Source organism: Pteronotus mesoamericanus, unplaced genomic scaffold, assembly GCF_021234165.1.
Source record: "Pteronotus mesoamericanus isolate MK-2021 breed Mesoamerican mustached bat unplaced genomic scaffold, CSHL_Meso_final contig_265, whole genome shotgun sequence".
Classification (NCBI taxonomy): Eukaryota; Metazoa; Chordata; class Mammalia; order Chiroptera; family Mormoopidae; genus Pteronotus; species Pteronotus mesoamericanus.
This window is the reverse complement of record NW_026555113.1, coordinates 1028862-1051244: the sequence shown is the minus strand read 5'-3', so window position 1 is coordinate 1051244 and position 22383 is coordinate 1028862. Positions and strand designations below refer to the sequence as shown.

General features: G+C 56.6%; 1 protein-coding gene and 1 long non-coding RNA gene across 3 annotated transcripts; one reads left to right on the top strand and one right to left on the bottom strand.

Annotated features, from left to right (window-relative positions):
* Positions 1 to 1033: 1033 nt before the first annotated feature.
* Positions 1034 to 8213, bottom strand: HTR5A (5-hydroxytryptamine receptor 5A). Of its 2 annotated transcripts, none has more exons than XM_054574767.1 (3): positions 7473 to 8213; positions 4833 to 4847; positions 1034 to 2653 (listed from the first exon to the last, which is right to left on the bottom strand). In XM_054574767.1, the coding sequence occupies exons 1-3, from the start codon at positions 8211 to 8213 to the stop codon at positions 2336 to 2338; spliced, it is 1074 nt and encodes a 357-aa protein (XP_054430742.1). In that variant the 3' UTR covers positions 1034 to 2335. The 2 variants fall into 2 exon arrangements, with proteins under 2 accessions (XP_054430742.1, XP_054430741.1); XM_054574766.1 differs by lacking the exon at positions 4833 to 4847 and adding an exon at positions 4094 to 4201.
* On the top strand, positions 7894 to 20298 carry LOC129071475 (uncharacterized). The gene is made up of 3 exons (XR_008529254.1): positions 7894 to 8079; positions 18552 to 19309; positions 20101 to 20298. It is a non-coding gene; the product is annotated as an uncharacterized LOC129071475 (long non-coding RNA).
* Positions 20299 to 22383: the final 2085 nt, after the last annotated feature.

The following is a 22383-nucleotide window of genomic DNA, read 5'->3' as shown; positions in this document are numbered from 1 at the left end:
GCCTGGGAGCGGCCGCTGCCTCTGCCCTAGCAGCCCGGAGTGAGCCTGATGCAGAGATGTTTGAATTGCACCCTAGACACCGAGCTCCTTCAAAGCCGGCCTCTTCTTCCTCATCCCTACACGGGGCGGGGGGTGTTCGGGGCTGTAACAGAAGCCGGGGAATCCATGCGTGGCCGCCCCTCCCCCGCGCACGCGTCTGGCAGAGCATGTCCACGCAACGCGTGTGTGTGTTTTAAGTGACATCTGGGGACCGCAGAATACCTATTGAATAATAACAGCAACAAGACGTATGTGCCTTAGGAAAATACTAATAATTACCTCAGTGGGACATTGAAACTACTATTAGATTGAAACTACTATTTCTCCAACGAGGTGTCCAGAATCCTGGCGGCGTGGGGGAGGGCGGGGGAGCCGGCCGAGGGGTATCTGAAGCCACCAGACTAATGTGGGATGTTCCCCCACAGCCTGGCTTTGCGGAAAAGTTTGAAGGAGAGAAATCTTTTTGTAACAGTTAAAAGCAAACACTGAAATGAATGAATAGAATAAAAAAAAAAAATGTCACGAGGACTTGGAGGTGGCAGAGATACTTAAAAGTATCCCGCCCCCGCCCCCGCCGACTCTGATGTTGTCTCCGCATGTTTTTGTTCTCTGCTGTGGGGCGCCAAGCGAGGCTTGGGGAGCGCGCCCCTCATTCTGACACGAGAAAATAGCAGCACTCGCTGGTCTCGCTGCTTCCAAGCAACAGAGGGGAAGGTAACTCAATAGCGAACAGCCTGTATTTTAAAAAGCTTGTGGGTGTAGCATTTCAAGTGACAGGAGAATTATCTAAGGATGTTTCCAAAGAAACGCTTGAATGAATCTGCTTCCCGAGATAAGCGGTCTGTACTCAGCGTCGTGACTAGACCTCCCCGCGGGAGCGTGTAACCCGCTCGTGGTATTTTAACGGAGGCCCTCCTCGTGGGACACGCTGGACGCCGCTTCGAGCCCCAAATGAACACAGGTGTCCTGGTTTTGAATTCACGATCAATATCGTTTATTACATACAAAAGAACACATTTGCCATTAGATGCATCGTCACGCTCAAAGAGTATCACAATATCTAAGTTTTAAATTCATGCATTCAAGAGATCGGGGGCCTAGCAGAGCGGAGGCAGTTTTTGGTCAGGCTTTGTACAATGACCTGGGTTTCATGTGATCATGTAAACACAGCATCCTCACCAAATGGTCTTGCCTCACCGGGGGACCGAGGTGTCAGCTTGTGCAGGACCGGGGCCCCCTCGGGCCTCGTTGCTGCCCTTTCACCTCAGTGACCAGCGCGGACCTCAAGCAGGCACTCATCAATAAAAAAATAGCACTTATCAAATGATTCTGCTATCCCCTTAAAGTGCACGTGTTCGGTGAATATGCCATCGTAGCCCTTGGTTAAGGAGTCAACAACTGCGCAACAGCTGTTTTCCTCTGAACTCAGGATTCCAGGGTGAAATCTGGGTCCAGCAACATCTGAATAGGTTTTGTACAAATGAGAGAGAGCAAATCAGCAAGCGCGGCGGGGTCCCCCTAAGCGGCGGACGTCTCGGTGGGTTGGGAACGGTTGTTTCAAAATGGAAGGAGGTGTCTGACTTGACCGTGAGCTCCTGTTCCGGGACGGCGGGTTGCCTTTTAGGACAAACTCACCAACGAGCGCTTCTGCCGCGCGCATGGTTGCGCGGGGGCGTGTGCCGCGCAGACGCCATGCGCGCGCCACGCACACAACCGTGGAGTCAGTGGTCACTGGTCGTACGGGTGCAGCTGTGGACGTCAGCGTGTTCACAGACAAAACACTTTGTGGTCAAATACTGGGACACACACAGTACATACCAGGGCGCACTAACCGGGGCCGTGGGAAGGGAGGGGGGCCGCTCCGCAACACTCGGCATGCCATGCCGGGTCCCTGCCCCCGGGGGTCCCGTCCCCCTGCGCCGGCCGGCTTGCTTTCCGCCCTCCCTCCCGTTGGCCCTGGGGGATTCTGTGGGGAGGAGGAGGGGAACCATGCAGGGCTGGGGAGAGGAGAAGGCGCCCTGGGAGTCAGTGGCTGATGGGCACAGAGTGAGAAGCAGCAGAGAGACTGGTTAAGGGGGGGGTCTCCCCCGACCTGCCCCGAGGAGGCCTGCCTTCCTCGCAGCTGGCAGGGGGAGGGGGAAGGCTCTAAAGACAGCACTAGGGGACTTGAAGGACGGGAGCCTTAAACTGGGCAGGGTGGAGGGAGGGCGGGGGAGGGGTACGGACGGGGCGCACAGTCGACAACGAGATTTCACTGGGTGGCGGGAGTAGCTCTTTCGCGCCCCAGGGCGGCGGCTTAGGAGTGCCTGCAGAACAGGCTCCTGAAGGCGCTGTTGTAGGTCTTGTTGAAGGCCGTGTAGATCAGGGGGTTGAAGAGAGAGTTGGAGTAGCCCAGCCAGAGGAAGATGCTCTTCCAGACGGTGGGCAGGTCGCAGGCGCACAGGGGGCTGATGAGCTCTGTGGTGAAGAAGGGGATCCAGCAGAGCGCAAACACCCCGATCAGGATGCCCACCATCATGGCGGCCTTCTGCTCCCGATGCTCCCGCCACGAGTCCCCTTCCGAGTGGAAGGTGACCGTGCCTTGGCGGACGGAGAACACCATCTTGGGCTCATTCTGGAAAAGGCAAGCAGAGGCGGCGTGAGGGAGCCAGCGATTCCCTGCCCCCACGGGCTTCTGGGAGGGCCGGCCCGCCATGGGGAGGCGCGGCAGCGGGGGCCCCTGCGTGCGCGGGTGGCCGCGCCTGCCCCTGTCCCCGCTCCCTCGGAACAGCAGGGCCCGCCGGCGGCCATTTTGGCATCTAACGAGGGAACGAGCACATCAACTCGTAATGAGTTAAGAAACAACAACAACAACCAATTCGACCCGAAGAGCTTTCTTTTAAAAAGATTGATTACACCAGACGGTGAGAGAAGATAATGAAAAAGACAAATCTGTGGCTACAGACGACATCTGAAAAGGCTCGAGGGAATGTGAGTTTTATTTAATGGAAACCTCCGAGCCGTGAAAACCGGGCACCGCCCTGCATGCCGGCGTGCAGCCGACGGGCCGGTCCCGGTCAGGAGGGTGGGGGCTCCTGCCTGGGACCCTCGGCGGCCGGGGCCTGCCCCCCACAGCGCTGGGTCTGGAGCGCCCTTGCGCTGGGCGCACCTCAAGCCGCTCCCAGGAACGCTGCTCTGGTCCTGGGTCCTTGAAGAAAGAACCTCAGACAGAGGGCTGCAACGAGGCAGACGGCACGAGGGCGCAGGCTTATCCCCCCAGCGTTACCTAGGCTCTGCCTTTTTGCACAGACAGAAACAGCTCAGGCCGTGGCCCGGGTGGACTCAGTGACCCCGTGACACCCAGCCAAGATGCCCGTCCCACTAAAGCCACCCTTCACCACCCGCCGACGAGGCTCAGCCTCCTCGCCTCCCAGGAGGGCGGGCATCCGCTTGAGGGGCCGGCCGGTTTTCAGAACCTGCAGGGAGCCTTTAAATCGTGCGCTGCCACGCGGGCTAAGACCCTCGTGCTGACAACAGCCACCCGGCATTTTTCTGCTCGCGGGCTCGTTGGGAATGTCTGGCACGTCGCCTTTCTCCCATTTGCACCGCCAGTTCAACAGCCTATGACTCACTGTCTAATCCTCAGCCAGAGGAAAAAAACCTGTCTCATGATTGCGCTTCTGTAATTGAAGAAGCGTCATTACCCCAAACAGAACCTGGACACCCTGGTCCCGAACCCTAACACCCAGTCTGAAGGTGGGCGTGAGGGTAAAAGCAACCCGATCTGATCTAGTCTAGTCTCTCTGATAAAGTACAGTTTTTCTGTGTTTTTTGTTTGTTTGTTTGTTGTTGTTGTTGTTTTTAACAAGAAGCCACGGTGTTGAATGGCTAAACAGGTACAACTGCTCAAACAGGGGACAGGTCTGTAAACTACGAACTGCTGTGTTTTGGAATCATTCACATCTTTAACTTGTGACTAAAGCGTCACTGAGCCCTGCCTGGGTGGCTCAGTGGGCTGGAGTGTCACCCTGCCCACCAGAAGGTTGTGGGTTCGGTTCCCTGTCGGGGAACATACCTCAGTCTCCGGCTCGACCCTCAGTCGGGGCACGAATGGGAGGCAGCCAGTCGATGCCTCTTTCTCGCAGCCACGTTTCTTTTCCTTCTTGTCTTCCTTCTTCTCTTCCTGCAATCAACAGAAACATACTTTTGGGTGAGGATTGGGGGGAAAAAGGAAAGAAACGTCATCTTTAGACGTCCTTTAAAAAAATGAACAACAAATCCATGTTCCTTGACGCTGGGACGCTCCTGGAAATCGCCCTCGGGGTCCTTGGAGCAGGTCCAGGGGCAGAAGCACACCGTGCGCTGTCAAACCAAGGACCTGGGGACAGGCAGGTGGCCCCCAGAGGAGGTGGCTGTTTTGACAATGCTCACAGACAACATACCTGCCACGTGGCCCAAGTTGATTATGTCCCTTGGACGGTGCTGGGCCCTCTGGCCCAGACAGAGGTCACTGTTCACGTCTGCCCAGAGCAAAGCCTCTGCAGCCAGTAGGCCCGCGCCAGGGCGTGGCGTGACCAACCCGCCAATGGGCGCTGGGGGCTGCGTCTCCTCCCAGGGGGGCCAAAGAGGTGAAATTTCTCAGGGAAAAGCACCCAGGGACAGTGACCACCCATGAGAGCTGGGTTTCCGTGTAAAAGGAGAAATGCTGACAGTCGGTTGCACACCCCGAGCTCTGGGCGCCCGTGGAGGTGGCTGGGCCTGGAGACCCAGGCCGGCAGCCCCCCCTCTGGCTGAATGGCAAGGGGCTGCCCCACAGCCGACGCCTCCCGCTCAGGGGTAAACGCGGCAGGCAGACGAGGCACAACAGCCTCTGTGTAAGTGACCAGACAAGGCAACGAAGCAGCTTGAAGCTTTGGCTGGATGAGTCCCCAGAGTGGGGGAGTGAGAATGAAGTGTTTCCTCAAACTCAGGGCAGGACCCTCGGACGCTGGCTGTTGCCCCGGGACGTGTCCTGTGCCGGGGCTCGCTGCCACCCCTCGGCGCCAGCCCCTCCCTCCGGAAAGCCGGGTGGCCGGGGTGGACTCACTGCCCCGGAACAGCCACGCTGGTCACAGGAGGAGGGCGACCCACTCACGCCTCGGAGAGCCCACCTGTGGCCTCGTTTCATCGCTCTGGGACGGGGACAAGGACCAGGACAAGGCCCACCCCTCACGAGCCGCCGGCCCTGCCCCAGTGCCGGACACGGGCGAGGCGTCCCGAGTGTGTCTGCGCCAGCGCCCAGCAGGGGCACACAGGGCGGGGGTGCTCTGCTCCCCAGGTGGCGTGGCCAGTTTGTGGTGGGGCTGTATGGGGGGCACTCTGGCGCCTGCGACCACGGCAGGATCAGGAGCCTGGGTCTGGGGTTAACCCTCCGCAGGGCCACGGGGACAGAGGTGGCCCCGGGGGCCTCGCAGAGCCAGGGGATGCGTTTTCCGAAGCTACCTGGCAGAGAAAGAGAGAAGAAGCGAAACAGCGCTAAACGTATGGACTGAGGAGCCCAACGACGTCATGGCGCTTTGTTTCTGTCGTCTCTGCAGCGGCGCAGCGCGAGCCCCGAGCTGGGGCTGCAGCTGCTTCTCCCTTTGCCAGCATGTTCCGTGCTGCCTGTAAGTGGGCTTCACCTGCGCAGAGGCGGAAGCGGGTCCATGTGCGTAGGGCCACGTGAGGGAGGGGGCCGGCACTCGGGCCCCTGCCCTGCGATCGGGGCGAATTCCACGCCCCCGAGCCCTGGGTGGTTCGGGGGCGCTCTGGCCCATCCGCCCTACGTGTTCTGCTTAGAAATCTGATGGGTCAGGGTCCCCCAAATCCGGCACTGTGGACCCTTTGGTCTGGCTAATTCTTTGCTGGGGGGAAGGGGGTGCTGCCCCGCCTGCTTGATGTGCAGCGCGTCGCTCCTCCAGGTCGGGGACCCTGAAACCCGAGCCCTGGCAGAACGGCTCAGAGCGTTTCTCTTCCCCCCAAAGATGACGTTTCACAGTTTGCACCTCGTTCCAGTAGGTTCCATGACCCCGAGACAGTGACGTGTCAGAAACAAGCACGGGCCTCCCCCTTGGCTAGAGCCCCACTGCGGCCCTGCACACGGGGGTCCCAGGTCTGTGTGCCCCAGGTGCCACGAGCTCCCTCTCCCCCCGTCCTGAGAATCCGAAACGTGCCCCAGCATCCCCCACGTCCCCTGTCGGGGGCTGGGCACGATCAGCACCGCCCCCCCCGCCCCCCGACTGGGACCGTTGTTCTAGATGAAGCGGGGGCAGCTGCAGACCCCTGCCCGTGCCTTCCCCGCACCCGGCTCTTCTCGGCTGGGCTCGCTGGCCCTGCTCGGAATTAGCTGTGACGGCCACCCCAGAGCTCCCTGTGGGGGCTCTCTCCTTCCCCCCACCGCACTCTCCCTGACAACGATGGCGTCATTGTCATTCTGTCACCCCTTGCACCAAGCCCAGACGTGCTCAGCATGCCTGACTGAGGCTCCGCTGCCGCCCCAGAGCCCAGGCCGGAGAACGGGCACTGCGCAGACACCAGACCTCATGTGGGCCTGAGAATTAGGTGTGAGGGACCGTCCTGGGCCCGGAGGCGGGGGCCGGGGGGGCTCCCAGGCCCACGACCACCGGGTTTTGAAGCGTCAACAACTGCAGAAAAGTGGGGGTGGAGAGAACATGACAGAGGAACCCTGACGGTTGAGGTTGCAGTTATCACACATTAAATGCCACTTGTAGAGGGGGGGCGGCTGGCCCCCCTGCTGCCTCAGGGTGCCCCCTGCAGCCCGGACCACGGTGCAGGGGGGCAAACAGGTGGTCCTCCAGCTCGAGGGGGGGGGGGGGGGGCGGTGGCGCAGGCAGTGAGGATGGATTACAGAGGCTCTGAGTCCCTGGAGACACGCCTTCACCTCGCCGGGGGAGACGCAGCAGCACTCTGCAGCCCCCGAGGCGTCTGATGTGCAAAGGAAGACAGGAACCGGGTGGAAACACGCACCTGTGTTGCCTGGGGTAGGGCCATCTTGCTGCCAAGTCGGGCCTCCATCTGTCCCTTCCCTCTGGCTGGAACACCCCCCTGGAAGGCCAGGAAGCTGCCAGACCACCCCCCACAGCCCCAGACACCAACCCCTCCGGGGGTTTTGAGTCTGAGAGCCAAACAGGACCCTGTAGACAGCCCAGACCCCTCGTTTTGCACATAAGGGAGGTGCCCATCACACTGGTGAGGGAGGGCATCAGGGGCACCGACTGGGTCAGAGCAAAGGAAGCCTGACGCGTTCTTTTGGTCTCCCCCTCCCCCCAACCCCCTGCCCTCGTCCCTCCCGCCCCCCCCCCCCGAAAAAAAACCCCTTTAAAGTTCCACTTTCTACACACTCCCGGGGAGGTGCACCGGGCATGAAACCGGCCCCGATGCTCCGAGAGGGGGCTCCCGGGCGCCGCGATACCCACCTTGCCGGCGTCGGCGGTGGGGCGCACGCAGTTGTTCTTGCGGAAGCCGGCGCGGCACTTGGCGGCCCGGTAGATGCGGCAGTAGACGAAGAGCACCACGAACAGCGGCAGGTAGAAGGCGCTCACGGTGGAGAACACCGTGTAGGAGGGCGCCCGGCTCACCTGGCACAGCTGCTCGCTCTCCGAGTAGGTCTCCCCCCAGCCGAAGAGCAGCGGCGCAAGCGCGATGACGGCGGAGAGCGCCCACGTCACCGCGATCAGGACGTTGCAGACGCGCCTGCGCACGCGCAGCGTGTAGTCCAGGTGGCGTGTGATGGACCAATAGCGGTCCAGCGCAATGGCCGTGACGTTCCAGATGCTGGCGGTGCAGCAGAGCACGTCACACGCCACCCAGAGCTGGCACAGGCGCTGACCCAGGTGCCAGCGCCGGCCGGACAGCTCGTGCACCAGGCTCAGCGGCATGACCAGTGCGGCAACCAGCACGTCAGAGACGGCCAGGGACGCCACCAGGTTGTGCGGCACGCGATGGAAGGTGCGCACACGGGCGATGGTCGCCAGCACCAGCAGGTTCCAGGCGAACGTCGCCGCCACCAGGCAGCCCAGGAAGGTGAGGACCAGCACGCCCCAGACCGAGTGGAGGGGCTGGCTGGGGCGCGGGTCTTCTGCGCCCTGGCTGAGGTTGGTCTCCACCGGAGTGGGGGTGGCGTTGGCGGGGCAGGTGAGATTCTCCAGAGACTCCATCTCTGGGTCTGGAGACCGGCCCTGGGTGCGTGCAGAGAGGGGCTCAGGAGGACCGAAGGTGGTCACTGCGCTCAGGGGGCACTCCGGCTGTTTGCCACCTCTGGCCAGCAGCAGGGCTTCTGGGGAATGCCTGCGAGCATCTGAGGAGATGCGGTGCCGGAGAGGAGCGCGCTGGGCTGCGCGCAGATGCAGGTCTGAACCCCTCAGAGGCTAGGGGAGCAGAGCCCGGGGGCTGCGTCTCTCAGCCAGGGCCGCCTAAGCTCTTACATGCCCAGAGCTCTTCGCCTCGGTGGAGACAGCGGTCTGGTCACCCAGAGCCGCGCGTCTCCCAAGTCGTGAGAAGCTGAGCGCTGCGGAGCGTGCGTGTGGCTGCTTGGAAAGGGTGGTGCGTCAGAGCAGGACTTCCAGGCGCGCAGCCGGTCTGCCCGCCCCTCTCTCTCCTCCCCCCCCACTCCAGACAGCTGCAGGCGGGACCTGCCTCCTGCCGGTCCCCCGCCCCCGCCCCTCTCGGCAGCTCCAGAGGGCCCGCCGGGACCTGACTTATCAAACTGGGGGTCCAGCCTACGTAAGACATCAGCTGATAAGGTCGCCCCTCCCCGCCGGGCGTCCGGAGCGGCCGCCCTGGCGCTCTCCGAGGTGCTGCCGCCGCTCGCGCCCCCAGCCCCCGCGGCGTGTGGTGCTGTCCATGGTTCTGCCGCTTTCCCCCCCGAAAGGAGTTTTCCGCGGGGAACAAGTTTCCCACTGAACTTTCTGTGAAACCCTCCTGCAGCCACCCCTACCCACGCCCCTCTCGGGGCGACCTGCGCGCCCCGAGCGCGGCCTCAGCTTCCCATAAGTGCTAGTCCTCAATGCAAATGCTCGAGTTCAGGGGCGCCGGCCTTTCTTCTCCGCAAGATTTCAGTTCATTCCTGCCCCCCTCGTACAGACCCCCTACCCGGGGCTTCCCTGAAAGGGCTGTTTTTCTTTAAGGAGAAAAGGCAAGATCTGAGTTCTTGCCGTTCCTAGAGAGGCTGACGTATGGGAGCCAGAATGTTCCATGCACTTTCTAGAACCGCAGAGAAGCTGCACGGACTCTTCAGTGGGCTCCACCAAACCTGCTCCCAGGCAAGGGCGGGCTGGAGGCAGGCTGTCCCGAAAGCGCCATCTCACTGAAAGGGGCCCAGCGGGCCTTTTCCCCGCACACACTCACAGAACAGCACACACATCCGCAGCCACGGAGAGACCATCCGAAGCTCCTGCCTGGGAGGTATGATTTGCAGCGCTTCGCAGAGAGAGAGATGTGACGTGGCACCATAAAATACACTGGAATAAAAGATGAGACGACACGAAGGAAATAAAGTGGCATTAAGCACTTTAAATTTTCATTTTATCCTCACCTGAGGACATATCCATCAATTGCAGAGAGAGAGAGAGAGAGAGAGCGGGGGGAAGGAGAGAGAGAGAGAGAGAGAGAGAGAGACAGGTTTGTGAGAGAAACATTGATTGATTGCCTCCTGCGCGTGCCCCAGCAGGCGACCGAGCCCTCAGCCTAGGTCTGTGCCCGGACTGGGAATAGAACCCACCACCTTTCAGTGTGTGGGACGATGCTCCAAGCACTGAGCCACCCCGGCCAGGCTGCATGAAACATCTTTAAGTGCATACAGTGGGTGTCATGAAGTCCTGCACACGTGCAGTTGGCTGGCCACGAATTTGTCCTGAAGCCTTTATGCTCTTTGAAAGGGGGAAACGTGTGTTACTGCAAGATTCGGTTTCCACTGGTACAAAGAGAAACCACCAGGACCCATCAGAAATGATACTGTTAGGAAATGTCGAGGAGAATGTTATTCATTAAATACAAGATGACTTGCAGTGACAGTTCACCGAATGTTCCTTAAAACTGGTGGGTTGCGGCTGCACATGTGCGGTGCCAGCGTGTGTCTCTAGCCACGGGGAAGACTTGCGCTTGTTTCCAGCACCTCATCTTTTTGGGGTCACAGCACCCCAAGATATCAACTATGAAACCTCTCCTTTGGAAAAAAGGAGAGCAGTTCTCTGAGCAGTTCTGCAGGGGTTCGTGTTTCCGGGTCCCTGACCTGCAGGGATGGCAGGCCTGGGCCGTGGGATCTCATGATAGGAACCTTCAGAGGTATCCTGGGCTCGCAACCATATTCCCCGCCAGCAGGGGGCGGTGCGGCAGCCTCACTGGGTGTTAAGTGAGCCGCTGTCTACTCCTGGCGGGACCAAGCCAGGGACACCTGAGGACGCTCTGCGAAAACTGGAGCGCCCCAAAGTTAACAGCCAAGCAGGATGCTCTCAGGAGAAAGCCGTCCATCCAGGGCAGCGTTGCCGGAAGAACGTAAAGTCTGTTGAGAAATTCGGGTTCATCTCCTACAGACCCAGAGGAAAAATCAGAGCCTTCCAGTTTTATATCTCCAAGCGTGGCCACGATTTTAGCTGTGAAAATGGAAACCGATGCAAAACGCCCACCAGCCGGGACGTGCCTCCGCAATGCCGGCTTCGAGGAACGCAGTTTCCAGGTTGACCACCTATCAGCGGCATTGTGCCCCCTCTCCCTCCACGTTCATACGCTCAGGTCCGGATTGCGCACTTCAGAATGCGGCTGTATTTGGAAATAGAGTTGTCGTTATTATTATTATTAATCCTCACCTGAAGATCTGTTCACTGATTTTAGAGAGTAAAGAAGAGAGAGAGAGAGAGGGAGAAACATCGATCGGTTGCCTCCTGTGTATGCACCCTGACCAGGGATTGAACCCGCAACCTTTATGGTGTGCGGACGACCGGCTCCAACCAGCTGAGCCACCCAGCCAGGGCTGGAATAGGGTCTCTAAAGAGGTGATTACATGAAAATGAAGTGAATCGAACTAACTGCGTTTTTAATGAAGCACCATTTTTATTTGAAAGAACTCTCCAGAGATAAGCTATCATGACTCAGTCTTAGGTAGCTGGCGGGTATTTTTCTCAAGACAAGTGAAGTGAGCCATCACTTCGTGGTAAACAACTGACAGGATCGGTGAGCCATCCTCAAACCCGAGCTTCAAAGCGGAGACCGGGATTTTGGGAGGCATCTGCTGCTGTGAACCTGACAGCTTCCCGAGACTTGAAGACCTTTGTGATGAGCTTGATCGTGATGTGAACAAATGTGTGTTGTTGTTGTTTTTTTTTGATGCTGCATAATAACAGACGTCCAGACCCAGAAGATTTGAATCTGGTTGATTCAAATGTCCAAATGATCCGGGGGTGACGGCATAAAGCTGCTGAGGCTAAAAGAGCCGTCTCAAAGGGCGAGACAGACCGCTGGATTTTTAACTCAACAGAGCACAAAAATGTGCATGATTTCAGATTCCACACCGCAACAAACCTTGAAGAAACTGTTATGTATTGGATTTTGAAATCCCATCTCAGAAAAACATGTGTAACTACCCAAAAAGATTACTGAAATACTCCTCCACCTGTTAGGCCCTGCGGTTTCCTGGGTGGTGCAGGCCAAGGTCAGCCCCGACCTGAGTTCTTCCTGGGGCCACTGTGCACGAGCTGTAAAGCCATCTGAGATGCTGGTACTTGTGCTGGGCGTGGAGATTCCCAGGCAAAGAAGCCAAGCTGTGAATCTAGGCTGGCTGCCGCTAGTGCCAGGCCCGGGACCACTTCGCAAGCGGTGGGGGGGCTGGAGACTCCCTGAGGCTGGCTGCTGTTTGTTTGAGAGGATTAAGGAAGTTGTAAAGCAGGAGCCAGACCAGCATTCATATGGAAAGGTCTCTGTTAACAGCCAGCTGGGTGGGCCTGTGAGTTGGGTGGGACAGAGCTGCCGGGATCTCCAGGGCGGGGCAGACAGCGTTGGCCAGGCTGGTGGAGACTCAGATAGGGCCCCACCTGCTGGCTCTGCGGCTCTGCGGGAGGGGAGGGCTCAGTACAGGGACCGTGGCCTTTCCGTGTGGGAGAAAGCTGTCCTCCAGCTCTCACCTTGATGCCAGACACCTCGGTTCCTCCCTGGGTGCCACCGATGCCTTTCAAGCAGCTACCCAGTGCTGGAGCTCAGAGGGCATGCGTCTGAGTAGGTGAGTCTGTGAGTGGGTTCTTTAGGGGCAACTGTTTGGGACTCCAGAAGTTTCTTCTACCGACTCAGTCCCTGCTGGGTTTTGCAGCCGGAAGTTATGGGAACTTATTTTCCTGGCGCTGGAACCCTGGGCTGGGGGGGGCCTAGTGTGCGGCTGGGACCCCTCGTGCCCGCGACATCCCTCCTGAATTTTCACCCACCACACGTGCCTGTGGGTCCAGCCTGCTTTGTGTCTCCGCCCCTCCTGCCAGTCTGGATGGATGTGGTTTCTTTGATTCTGTGTTTGTCAGATTCCCATTCAACTCGATTTCCGATGGTTCTGAGCGACGGTTGTTCTGCGGTTGTAATTTTGGCGTGGTCGTGTGAGGAGGCGAGCCGTGGTTACCTATGCTGCCATCTTGACCGGTCAAAAAAGCTGTTTTAAAGTAAATGTTTGTTGTTTTTTTAAATCATTTTTTAAAAATATATTTATGTTTAGAGAGAGGGGAAGGGAGGGAGAAAGAGAGGGAGAGAAACATCCATGTGTGGTTTCCTCCTGTGCGCCCCCTCCTGGGACCCGGCCCGCAACTCGGGCCTGCGCCCTGACGGGGAATCCAACCGGCGACCCTGTGGTTCGCAGGCCGGCGCGCCGTCCACTGAGCCAGAGCAGTCAGGGCAAAAAGTGTTTTGAAAACAGTTATTTTCCAGAAGGACATCATTTATGTCAACACACAGTGGGTTAGTTCTCTTATTTGTGATGCGTTAATGCCCGAAGATGTTCTACATTTTTCATGTACATGTTATTCCTGTAACTACGCAGAGATAAAACCCACGTAAACAAAACCTCTTTGCGATTCCCAATGATTCTGAAGACTAGGAAGGAGCCCTGAGACCGAAAGGGTCAAAGGGCACGGTTGCAGGGTTCATTGGAACGGGAGGGGGCCCCCATGCGGATGCAGAGCGCTCAGGGCCGGGCTGGGCGCGCGCACCTGGCAGAGTCCTTGGTAAGAGGCATGTGCTTGGGAAGGTGAGAAATAAAGCCTAGCAAGATTCTGGTACCGTCGCCACCTCAGCGAAGACGTCAGGAGCCCGTGGCCTGGGGCAGGCCGGGACAGTGCTTTAAACGCGGGAGACAGGCGATTGCCCTGGGGACTTCCGCCCCTCCCGGGGAGCCTCTGGCTCGGGGTCGCTTTGAGCGCCACTGGCGGTCTGTTCCGCACAGCTGTTTCATCCGCTCATCTCCTGACCGGCTGCTTCCGGATCTTGGCGATTGTAAGCAACGCTGCAGCGCACAGAGGGGTGCTCATGTTCTCTCTGACGGGCGTTTCGGGGTTCCTAGAGCGTGTTCCCAGCAGTGGGGTCGCTAGGTCAGAAGGCAGTTCCGTCTGCAATCTTTTGAGGACCCTCCACTCTGCCTTCCACAGGGGCCGCACCGGCCTGCGTTCCCACCCACAGGGCACGAGGCCTCCCTTCTCTCCACCTCCCTGCCAGCGCTTGTTTGTTGACATAAAACGCCTTTTTGAAAAAATCACTTTGAATGTCCTCAGGGAGCATCCCACAGCCTGGCACACTGGTGGCAGGGTGGCTGAGCCAGCTGGTGACAGCAGCCTGCATCTATTAAAACAAACAAGGCGCATATTCTGTGATGTGACCCTTCTCTCAGGATGGAGATTTGATCTTTCAGAAATAAAAACACTGCTCTTTCTATTTTTTAATCCTCACCCAAAGATGTGGTGTCACTGATGAGAAAGCAAGAGACAGAAGCATCGATCAATCGGTTGCCTCCTGTACATGCCCTGACCTGGGATCAAACATGCAACCTAGGCACGTGCTCTGACTGGGAATCGAACCCGCAACCTTCGGGTACACAGGACGATGCTCCAACCCGCTGAGCCATCCGGCCGCGGCCAAAGCACCAGTTCTAATTGCAGGACAAAGCTGTTATTACAGTGTTGTGTTCATGGTGGCCCCAAACTACACCTGCCCCCGTGGGGGGGCACTCAGTTGTGGTGCCGTGAACTGTGGTAGGGCCACGACACGGCTACATAAATGTTTTCCTAAGTCAGGTATGTCCGCGTTGGGTACCGGAGCTGTGCCGTGATCTGTGAACTAGGAACTGATTGCGCGATTGCGCTTTGGAAATAGAAGGGTCAGAAACCTCGTGATTCTGTTTTGTGTGCTGCTGGGTGTGCGGAGCAAGGGACAGAAGGACACTGACTCCCCTCCCCAAGAGAGAGCCTCAGTTACCGACGGTCATGGCCGTCCTCCATCGTTGGCAGTTGGGAGGGGAATAAGAAATTGAGGCACTGGCCCTGGCTGGTGTGGCTCAGTGGATGGAGCTCCGGCCTGCGAACCAAAGGGTCGCTGGTTCAATTCCCAGTCTGGGCACCGGCCTGGGTGGCAGGCCAGGTCCCCAGTAGGGGGCGCACAAGAGGCAACCACACATTGATGTTTCTCTCCCTTCCCCTCTCTAAAACAAAAAAATATTGCGGCGCTGGCCCGTATATAGTACATATGAAAGACGCACAGCCCCTCCTTACCCCTACCCCCAACCCTGGGGACTACATGAGGACACTGACTCCCCCCCCCCCCCCCGTGACTTTGCAGGTGCGGGAGAAACGGCTGTCTTCTATGCACCCCAGCGGCTGGGAGGCTGCGCAGGCGCTGGCAGGACCCGCCCCCAGTTCCCTTTCCTCACCTGCCGGCAGGTGGCGCTGTTCCCGTCCCAGTTCACAGTGGCCCCCGCCCCCCACTCCGCCCCGGTCCTGCCCCCAACAGCTGGGAATCTCCATTCCTTGCAGCCCCTCTGACTCAGACCCATCCCCACGAGGAGCGGCTCCCCCGGTCACTGGGGATCCAGGTGAAGGGACACCTTCCCAGTGGGATGCTCCAGGGCTTTTCGGAGGACCCATCAAGGGGGGTGGGAGAGAGATCCCCGCGGGGTCCGGGGCTGTGGGCCGACGGGCGAGCTGGACGGCTCTGTAGCGTCAGCAGGCGGCTCTCTGCTGGGGCCAGTGTGCCCGCGCAGGGGAGCCTGTGCGCGCCCACCCTGACTCCACGCTGCCACTCAAAGACCCGTGAGGACTTTGTCCGGGCGCCCGAGGCTCCCACTGTTGGGGGCTGGGAGTCGGAGCGGGGAGACAGTGAAGTAGGGAGGTGCGGGGGGGGGGGGGGCGGGGGCGGCCAGGGACGTGCACCAGCCCCTCCCTGCGGGGGGGGGCCTCCAGGAGACGCTGCAGGAGGACTGGCTGCCGCCCTGGCAGGGGACGCAGTGACAAGCTACAGGGGTGTGTGAGCCGCCACAGGACCTCGTGCCCCTGCACCGGGCTTTGGGGCCTGAAAAAGAAAATGCCCTCTAAACCTTGGGCAAATGTCCCTTGTGGCCAGTGCTAACCCGGCGCTGCGCAGGGAAGAGGGTTCTGGGAAGCGTAGTTCCTGCTCAGCTAGATCAACACAGTCCGACCACGGCCTACCCTTTGCCAACGGGGCGACCGTTGGCACTGCTCTTAACCCTCCTAATTGCCCAAACAAGGGCAGCGGCAGACTGCACTCCCCCCGCCTAAACATAAAAAACATAAAGAAGTTGCCTGTCAGGCCACAAAAAACATGCCTGTCCTAACCCCCCCCCCCCCCCGGGGTACGAAGCCCATCATTCAACTTCAGACGGTTTCTGTTCCGAGTCACATCTCGCCTTTGACCCCCTGGAAAGTAGCTACTGACACAGGAGGTGAACTATACTTTTTTTATTTTTTTATTTATTGATTATAGAGTGGGGGAGAGAGAGAAACATTGATGTGTTTTTCCACTTACTGATGCATTCATTGGTTTCTTGCATGTGCCCTGACCAGGGATTGAACCCACAGCCTTGGCGTAGTGGAACGACTCTCTACCTACATTCTCTGTCTACCTACATTCAACAGTCACCCCGAGGAGTTCTTCTGACATTACGGTTGAGCTACCTGGCCAGGGCTGACTCTGCGTCCTATGTGAGAGGGTAGGGAGGCGGGAGGGAGACGAGACAAACATGCCAGCCGATACACAAATATGTCCGTGTCAAAGGAAGGAGGAAAGACTCATAACCATGACAGCCGTGTTTCCATAGCTGCTCTTGGGGTCGTCGCTGGAAATCACAACCACTTCCTCCCACCATCCGTCCCCTAATTCCTTCGTGTTAGCAAGCACCTGGCTACGCATGCGTTGTCATGGTTACCATTGGCCCTAATCACAGGGGTGGGACTACTGAGGGTCCCCTGTGTTCCAGACAGAAGCGTGGACGTGTAGGAAGAGGGATCTGCCGGTCAGCTGTCAGGCGGCAGTCGATGGCCCCACATTATCTCTGGGTGGAAAAACAAAAACAGGACGGGGAGCGTGGTGCGAGGCAATGGGGGCCCGTCAAGGGCCGCGATGAGGGGCGGCGCGAATAAGCAAGCATTTTTTGCTACTGAGAATGAATCTTTGCAAAAAAAAAAAAAGAAAGAAAGAAAGAAAATGAGTGTCTTAAAATGTTTACTTATTACGAGCCAAATTATGATCGCAAGATGCAAGGTGAACACAGCCATGTATCCAACATCAAATTCTCCCAAGTGAAACCTTCCTGGGACACGCTTTTCTTGACCAACTCCAACTTCTTCAAGTCTCCTCTCTTAGCACTAAAGAAATAAAGAAGGAGCCCTGGCTGGTGCGGCTCCGTGGACTGAGCGCCGGCCTGCAAACCAAAGAGTCTCTGGTTCGATTCCCAGCCAGGGCACAGGCCTGTGTCGCCGGCCAGGTCCCCAGTAGGGGGCGCAGGAGAGGCAACCACACACCAATATTTCTCTCCCTCCCTCTCTCCTTCCCTCCCCCTCTGTCTAAAGTAAATAATTAAAGTCTTTATTAGAAAGAAAGAAGGAGGGTAGTACTGAATCAAGTCAGAGAGGATTTAGAGAGAACCAAGGGGGGCATCAGGAGGAAAGAATGGAGAAAGGGAGGAAAGAAGGTCCCTGGCATAGGTTGACTCAGGACCCCGATGAAGGCTGTCGTCTCTATGTGCAGTTTCGGGTCTTCATTTAGCATGAAGGAAGCTGGAACGGATCGGTTCCTATCTGGAAATATTTGATGCAGGATATAAGCAATTGTCCCTACAGTGGGTTCTAAGAAACGACCGCCTAGAAGACTCTACTGCGCGAAATGGGCAGAATTGATGGACTGATTTTCAAGTATGCTTGTCGCTGATGAATACGTAAATACCACTGCTGAAGGCAGGCTAAATGAGCCTTTTTCTCTGACTCCAGTGAACATGGGGTAGCTAAATGGAACAATAAACCCACAAATTGCGAAGCCTAAAGTAAAATGAAAACGTTCAGTTGTCATGATGTTGCCATCCACATATCCTCCAAAACATAGACCATTTTCTGTCGAAATGGAACGCTGTCCCCATAGTCCTCTGATTTGTTTTAATACGGCTAGAAATGCTCCTGCTTAGAAACATATTAGAATTACCCAGAAGTCTATTAAATCATTTAGTTACTAAAATGGTTGCCTGGGCAAAGTGTTCCAAAAACACAATGCTTTTGTGTCTGTGGAGGTGGCTCTCTGCGTTTCAAGGCCTTGTTTTCCTTTCCCTCCGCAGGTAGGGAGCAGAGCCTTTATTCTGTGGGGCGAGTGAGTAACGCAGGAGCCCAGTGAACGCCAGCGCCTTCCACATTCACGCCGGGGAGCTGTTGGTACTGCAGTGGAAGCGGCACGAAGTCAAGGCCGCCCTTTCAGAGCGAGCCCACAGCTTCCCGGCATGTCCTCGCGGTTCACCCGGTCGCCTCCCTGCTTCCGACTGCCCATGTCCTTGTCCTTCTCAGGGGCAGTGTTTTTAAGATTAAAAAAAGATGAACTGATTTATAACTGAGGAAGGAATTACCTGTGAGCCCTACTCAGCAAATAAGAATGTTAGAACGTCCACGTAGTTGGTATGTTAGTGTCTTAAAAAATGTGTCTTTTTAGGATTGAGGGGAACGCTTTCAGGTTCACCGACCCTAAATTTACTCTCGAGTTAACAATTCTTGGTCATGTAGGAGACGGGAAAAAAAAAGAGAGGGAGGTAATTCAGCTTATTTAAGGAAACACATACCTAATTTTCTGACCGTTTTCTGCTGTGAACAAATGTTCGCAGAAAAGGTTATAGCATGTTGAAACATCTGTCTTTTTTTTTTGTAATAACAGGTTTTTATTAATATCTTGGGGAAAATGTCTCTAAAATCCCTGTATTTGTCTTGATAGACGCTGGATTGTTTCTGTTCCTTTCAGATTCATGTTAACCTTTTCCTTTTTTTTTTCAGTGAACATCACTACACAATAGACATTTACGTTTGATACACTATGAACAAATTTCACCAAGACTTTATTCATTTTCACCTGTGCTGTGCTAATCAGCCCCAAATTAAACAGCTCCATCAAGACTCAGCAGCTGGCGTCGGGCCCCAGTGCGCATCGCAAACTGGAAAACGATTATTTGGGGAGGCCTCGTAATTATAGGAGATGAGAACGCTGGCAGCCAAGAGATACGTACTTTCCAAGATTTGCGAGAAAATTTAATGAAAGTGCCACAAATATATTACTTAGGATGATTGTTTGCACTTCATATGAGGCGCTGTTCTCTCTGGATTTCAAAGTCTGGACTAATTAATTAGCCCGAATTCCCCTGCTCCCCTCGTGGTCAAGCATCCAGACAGGCCTCCGGGGGTCTGAGCTATCGCAGTCGGTAGCAGCGGCGACCCGGGGCGCTCGACGCCTGGCGGGCGTTAGTCTCGGTTCTTCCACGTGGGAGCCGGAGGCCCCCGGTCCGCAAACCGGGTCGGCCGCCACCTGTTTGTGTAAATACGGACCTACCGGTCCGTACACAGGCAACGACGGCTGTTCTCACGCTGCAACAAGCCCTGCGCAAGTCAAGACAGACTTTCACCCACCGCAACGCCTGGAATACTTTCTCTCCGGCCCTTTACCGAAAGCGTTTGCTGGGCCCTGACCGGACTTCTCCGAACCTGTTTCCCCACTTGTGAAATGAAACGGAACAGCTACCCCATTGGCAGCCTTGCTGGTAAGTTTTATTTTCTCAAAAGACTTTATGGATGTGTGTTGGGGAGAGGGGGAGAAAGGGAGAACGAGGGAGAGAAACATCGATGAGTAATCGCCTCTCGAGCGCCCCCTACTGGGAACCCAGGCCGGTGCCCTGCCTGGGAATCCGAGTGGAGACCCTTTGGTTTGCAGGCCGGCGCTCAGTCCACGGAGCCCCATCCGCCGGGGCTGTCTTTTATTTTTTCAGTTACAGGTGACATTCAGCATTATTTTGTATGAGTTTCAGGCATACAGCTTAGCAGTGAGACATGCACATACCTTATGAAGCGATCCCTGAGGAGTTCCAGTCCCCCGCACCCCATGCATAGCAATGGCCACGTTCCTGCCTATACCCCCGTGCTGCCCTGGACGCCCCCGCGGCTGTTCTGTCGCTGCCAGTTTACGCTTCTTGACGCCGTCGCCTTTCCACCCAGCCCCCAGCCTCCCCTCCCCTGTCAGCCCCTACATTTTTTTGAGAGGGATTTATCACAGCCAGACTCGAATCTATGAGGAACACGCGTGGTTGCTGTTTCTTCGTGCGCAGCTTTTCCCCGAAGGCCTTCCGCCTCCAGGGCCCGGCGGGAGGACGGCCTGCCTGAGCGTGGGTGGCCGGGTGACGACCTGGGCGTGATCGTGTGTCGTTTCACCTGGAATGTCCTGCGGCGGGCTTGACTGTGATCTTGTTACCGCACAGGACGATGTGCTTCTGATTTTGTAATTAACAGAAGGGGCGTTACTGGAGCCAGACCCCCTGTTTCTCTGTATGTCTTCCAGGTGCGCGTGCCCACCCCGCTCCCAGCGTCTCCCTCTGGGCAGGAGCCTGCCGCCACGTTCGCTCCGGGCCCGGGATGAGCTCAGGCCGCCCCTGCCATGGCAGTGGGGGTCCGGCCACCCCGCGATGGTGGCCCCTTCGAAGAGGTCCTCCCTAGGCACCCAGCCCCACGGTGCCCCCCGACGCGGAGCCCAGCGCATGCACCACGCGCGGTGGTGGTGAACGCACGCCGGTCGGAGGGAGCTCGCTCATCCCACGGTGCACACCGAGGTGCTCGGTCCAGTCCAGCCGGATCGGCCGTTCTGTCATCAGATGGCTTCGCTTCACTGCAGGGTCCGAGTCGCGGGTGACATCGTGCCCGCGCCCCGGCTTCCCCCTGGAGCTTGGGCAGGGCTGGGTCAGCCCGAGGCCGGGGCGCCGCCCGCAGGGGCTGGTGTGCGCACCCACTGTCCAAAGTGCATCAAAAGTGGGGAAAAGACAAATGCGCCTGCTTTGAAGCCACGGCCTCACATCTGTTCTCGAAAAAGGAAGAACTTGCTTTTTCCTGTGTATCTGTACATTAAAACGTGTCTACAAATCGTTTATGCTTATACCTAAATAGGCATGCGGGGCAGAGACTTGTGGGATTACACAAGCCGCAATATTAGCGATATTAGGCTTAGGGTTATATCACGTCTTCTCTAGATGACACGCATCTAGCCCATGGGCAAGTCTGAGGAGACAACGGAATACTTCATTAAGCCATTTATACCAACTGGTAATTTTGGAAAATGTCCTTCCATTATAATTACTCAGTATTTTTCGATGCTTCTTGGTTAGTTTATTGTGCATACCCTAAGATCGTCTGGTAGGGCTCCTTACTATAAAATCCTGTGTTCTAGGATGTCTTTTCATAAAAGAGCCATTGAGTTGTAGTTTGATAAAAATCATCGTGTCCCAGCCCAAATCCTTACACATCCCATGTTTTAAAACAAGTGGGAAGTGGCTTGCGTGTGTGCATCTGACCTCTCACCTGCAACCCCCCATCTGTCCTGTTCCTGACGCGGCCCATGAAGCAGGAAGCGAACCACCAGGAGCAGCCCCTCTTGTTATAAGCTTTCCAATTATTGAAAAGTAAGGAACTCCCGATAGAGGAGACATCATTAAATATATAGTAAATAATGAGGTTAATTAATTTAACCCTTCTAATTAGGAAGCTAATTAAATCAGAAAATTAAAACTGACACAAGACACTGAAACCGGGAAGCTCTGAATTTAGATCTAAGAAATGCCTCTTGGCCTTCAGCCGGTTCCAAAAGAGAAATATTAGCTATAAAAATATAAATACATGCTCTTTTTTTCCAACCTATACAAAGTTACATCTTATATGCCATAAACATTATTTTCAGAGAGCTTACCTTTTAAAATTTCTATTATATGTGAAATTAAACTCTGTTCCTTTTAATTTTTGTGTGTGGGGGGGAGGGGTGCAGTTATCTGTTAATCTTTTAAAATTTTATTTTTCCATTACAGTTTACACTCAATGTTCTTGTTTTATTAGTTTCAGGGGTACAGCATAGTGGTTAGACACCTTTTAGTTGTTTTTTCTTTAAAGAATGAATTCAGAATACATAAAAAAATAAGGATTTAGCCCCAATTCTGCTAGGAACTGTGAGTTCCTGGGCCTTAGCGTAGTCTATAAAAGAGCCAAGGCAGACTCTCAAGTCCTGGGGAAGGGAGCGGTCAGCGGAGGAGGAGCAGACCAGGGAGCTGGAGGGCGGGGAGGCCGTGAAAATCGCCGGCCCAGAGCCAGGCCCCGGCGGAGGACCTTCACTCATCAGCTGGTGAACCGCCTGAGATGAACTCAAGGGTACATTGTGCAAAGGAGCCCAGCTCTCCGCCCTTGAATTGTGAGGCTTGTCCGCACCACGTGGGCTCTACGTCCCTGCCCTCCAGGCCAAATTAGGGTGTGGTGCTCGGTGCCACGGCCAATGGCGGCTCGAAGCTTCCGGCATGTCCCTCTTTTTTCTGTCGTTCTCGCTCTACGTGCAACGGACAAGCGCCCGGCCCCCTGGCCAGGCCCCACGGCGCTCTCCGGCTGGAGATCTCTGGCAGACACTTCATCTCACTACGGGAAGGTGGGCAGCGTGTCCCCCACGCCCCCGTGGGACCCTCCCACACCTCAGGGCTCGCGCTCCAGGACGCACTTCCTGCCCCTGGCGGAGGCCAACGTGGCAGGAGGTAAGTGCAGCCAGTCTGATCGTGGGGGGTGTGCTGTGCCCCCCAAGTCTGCACGCGTGACTCAG

Coding starts and splice junctions, on each gene's coding strand:
- HTR5A (XM_054574766.1), bottom strand. CDS start 8,213: ATGGAGTCTCTGGAGAATCTCACCTGCCCCGCCAACGCCACCCCCACT. Junction 4,202..7,472: donor CCACCGCCGACGCCGGCAAG/GTGGGTATCGCG, acceptor TGTTGATTGCAG/GAAGAGAAGAAGGAAGACAA. Junction 2,654..4,093: donor GGGTCGAGCCGGAGACTGAG/GTATGTTCCCCG, acceptor TGCCTTTTCCAG/AATGAGCCCAAGATGGTGTT.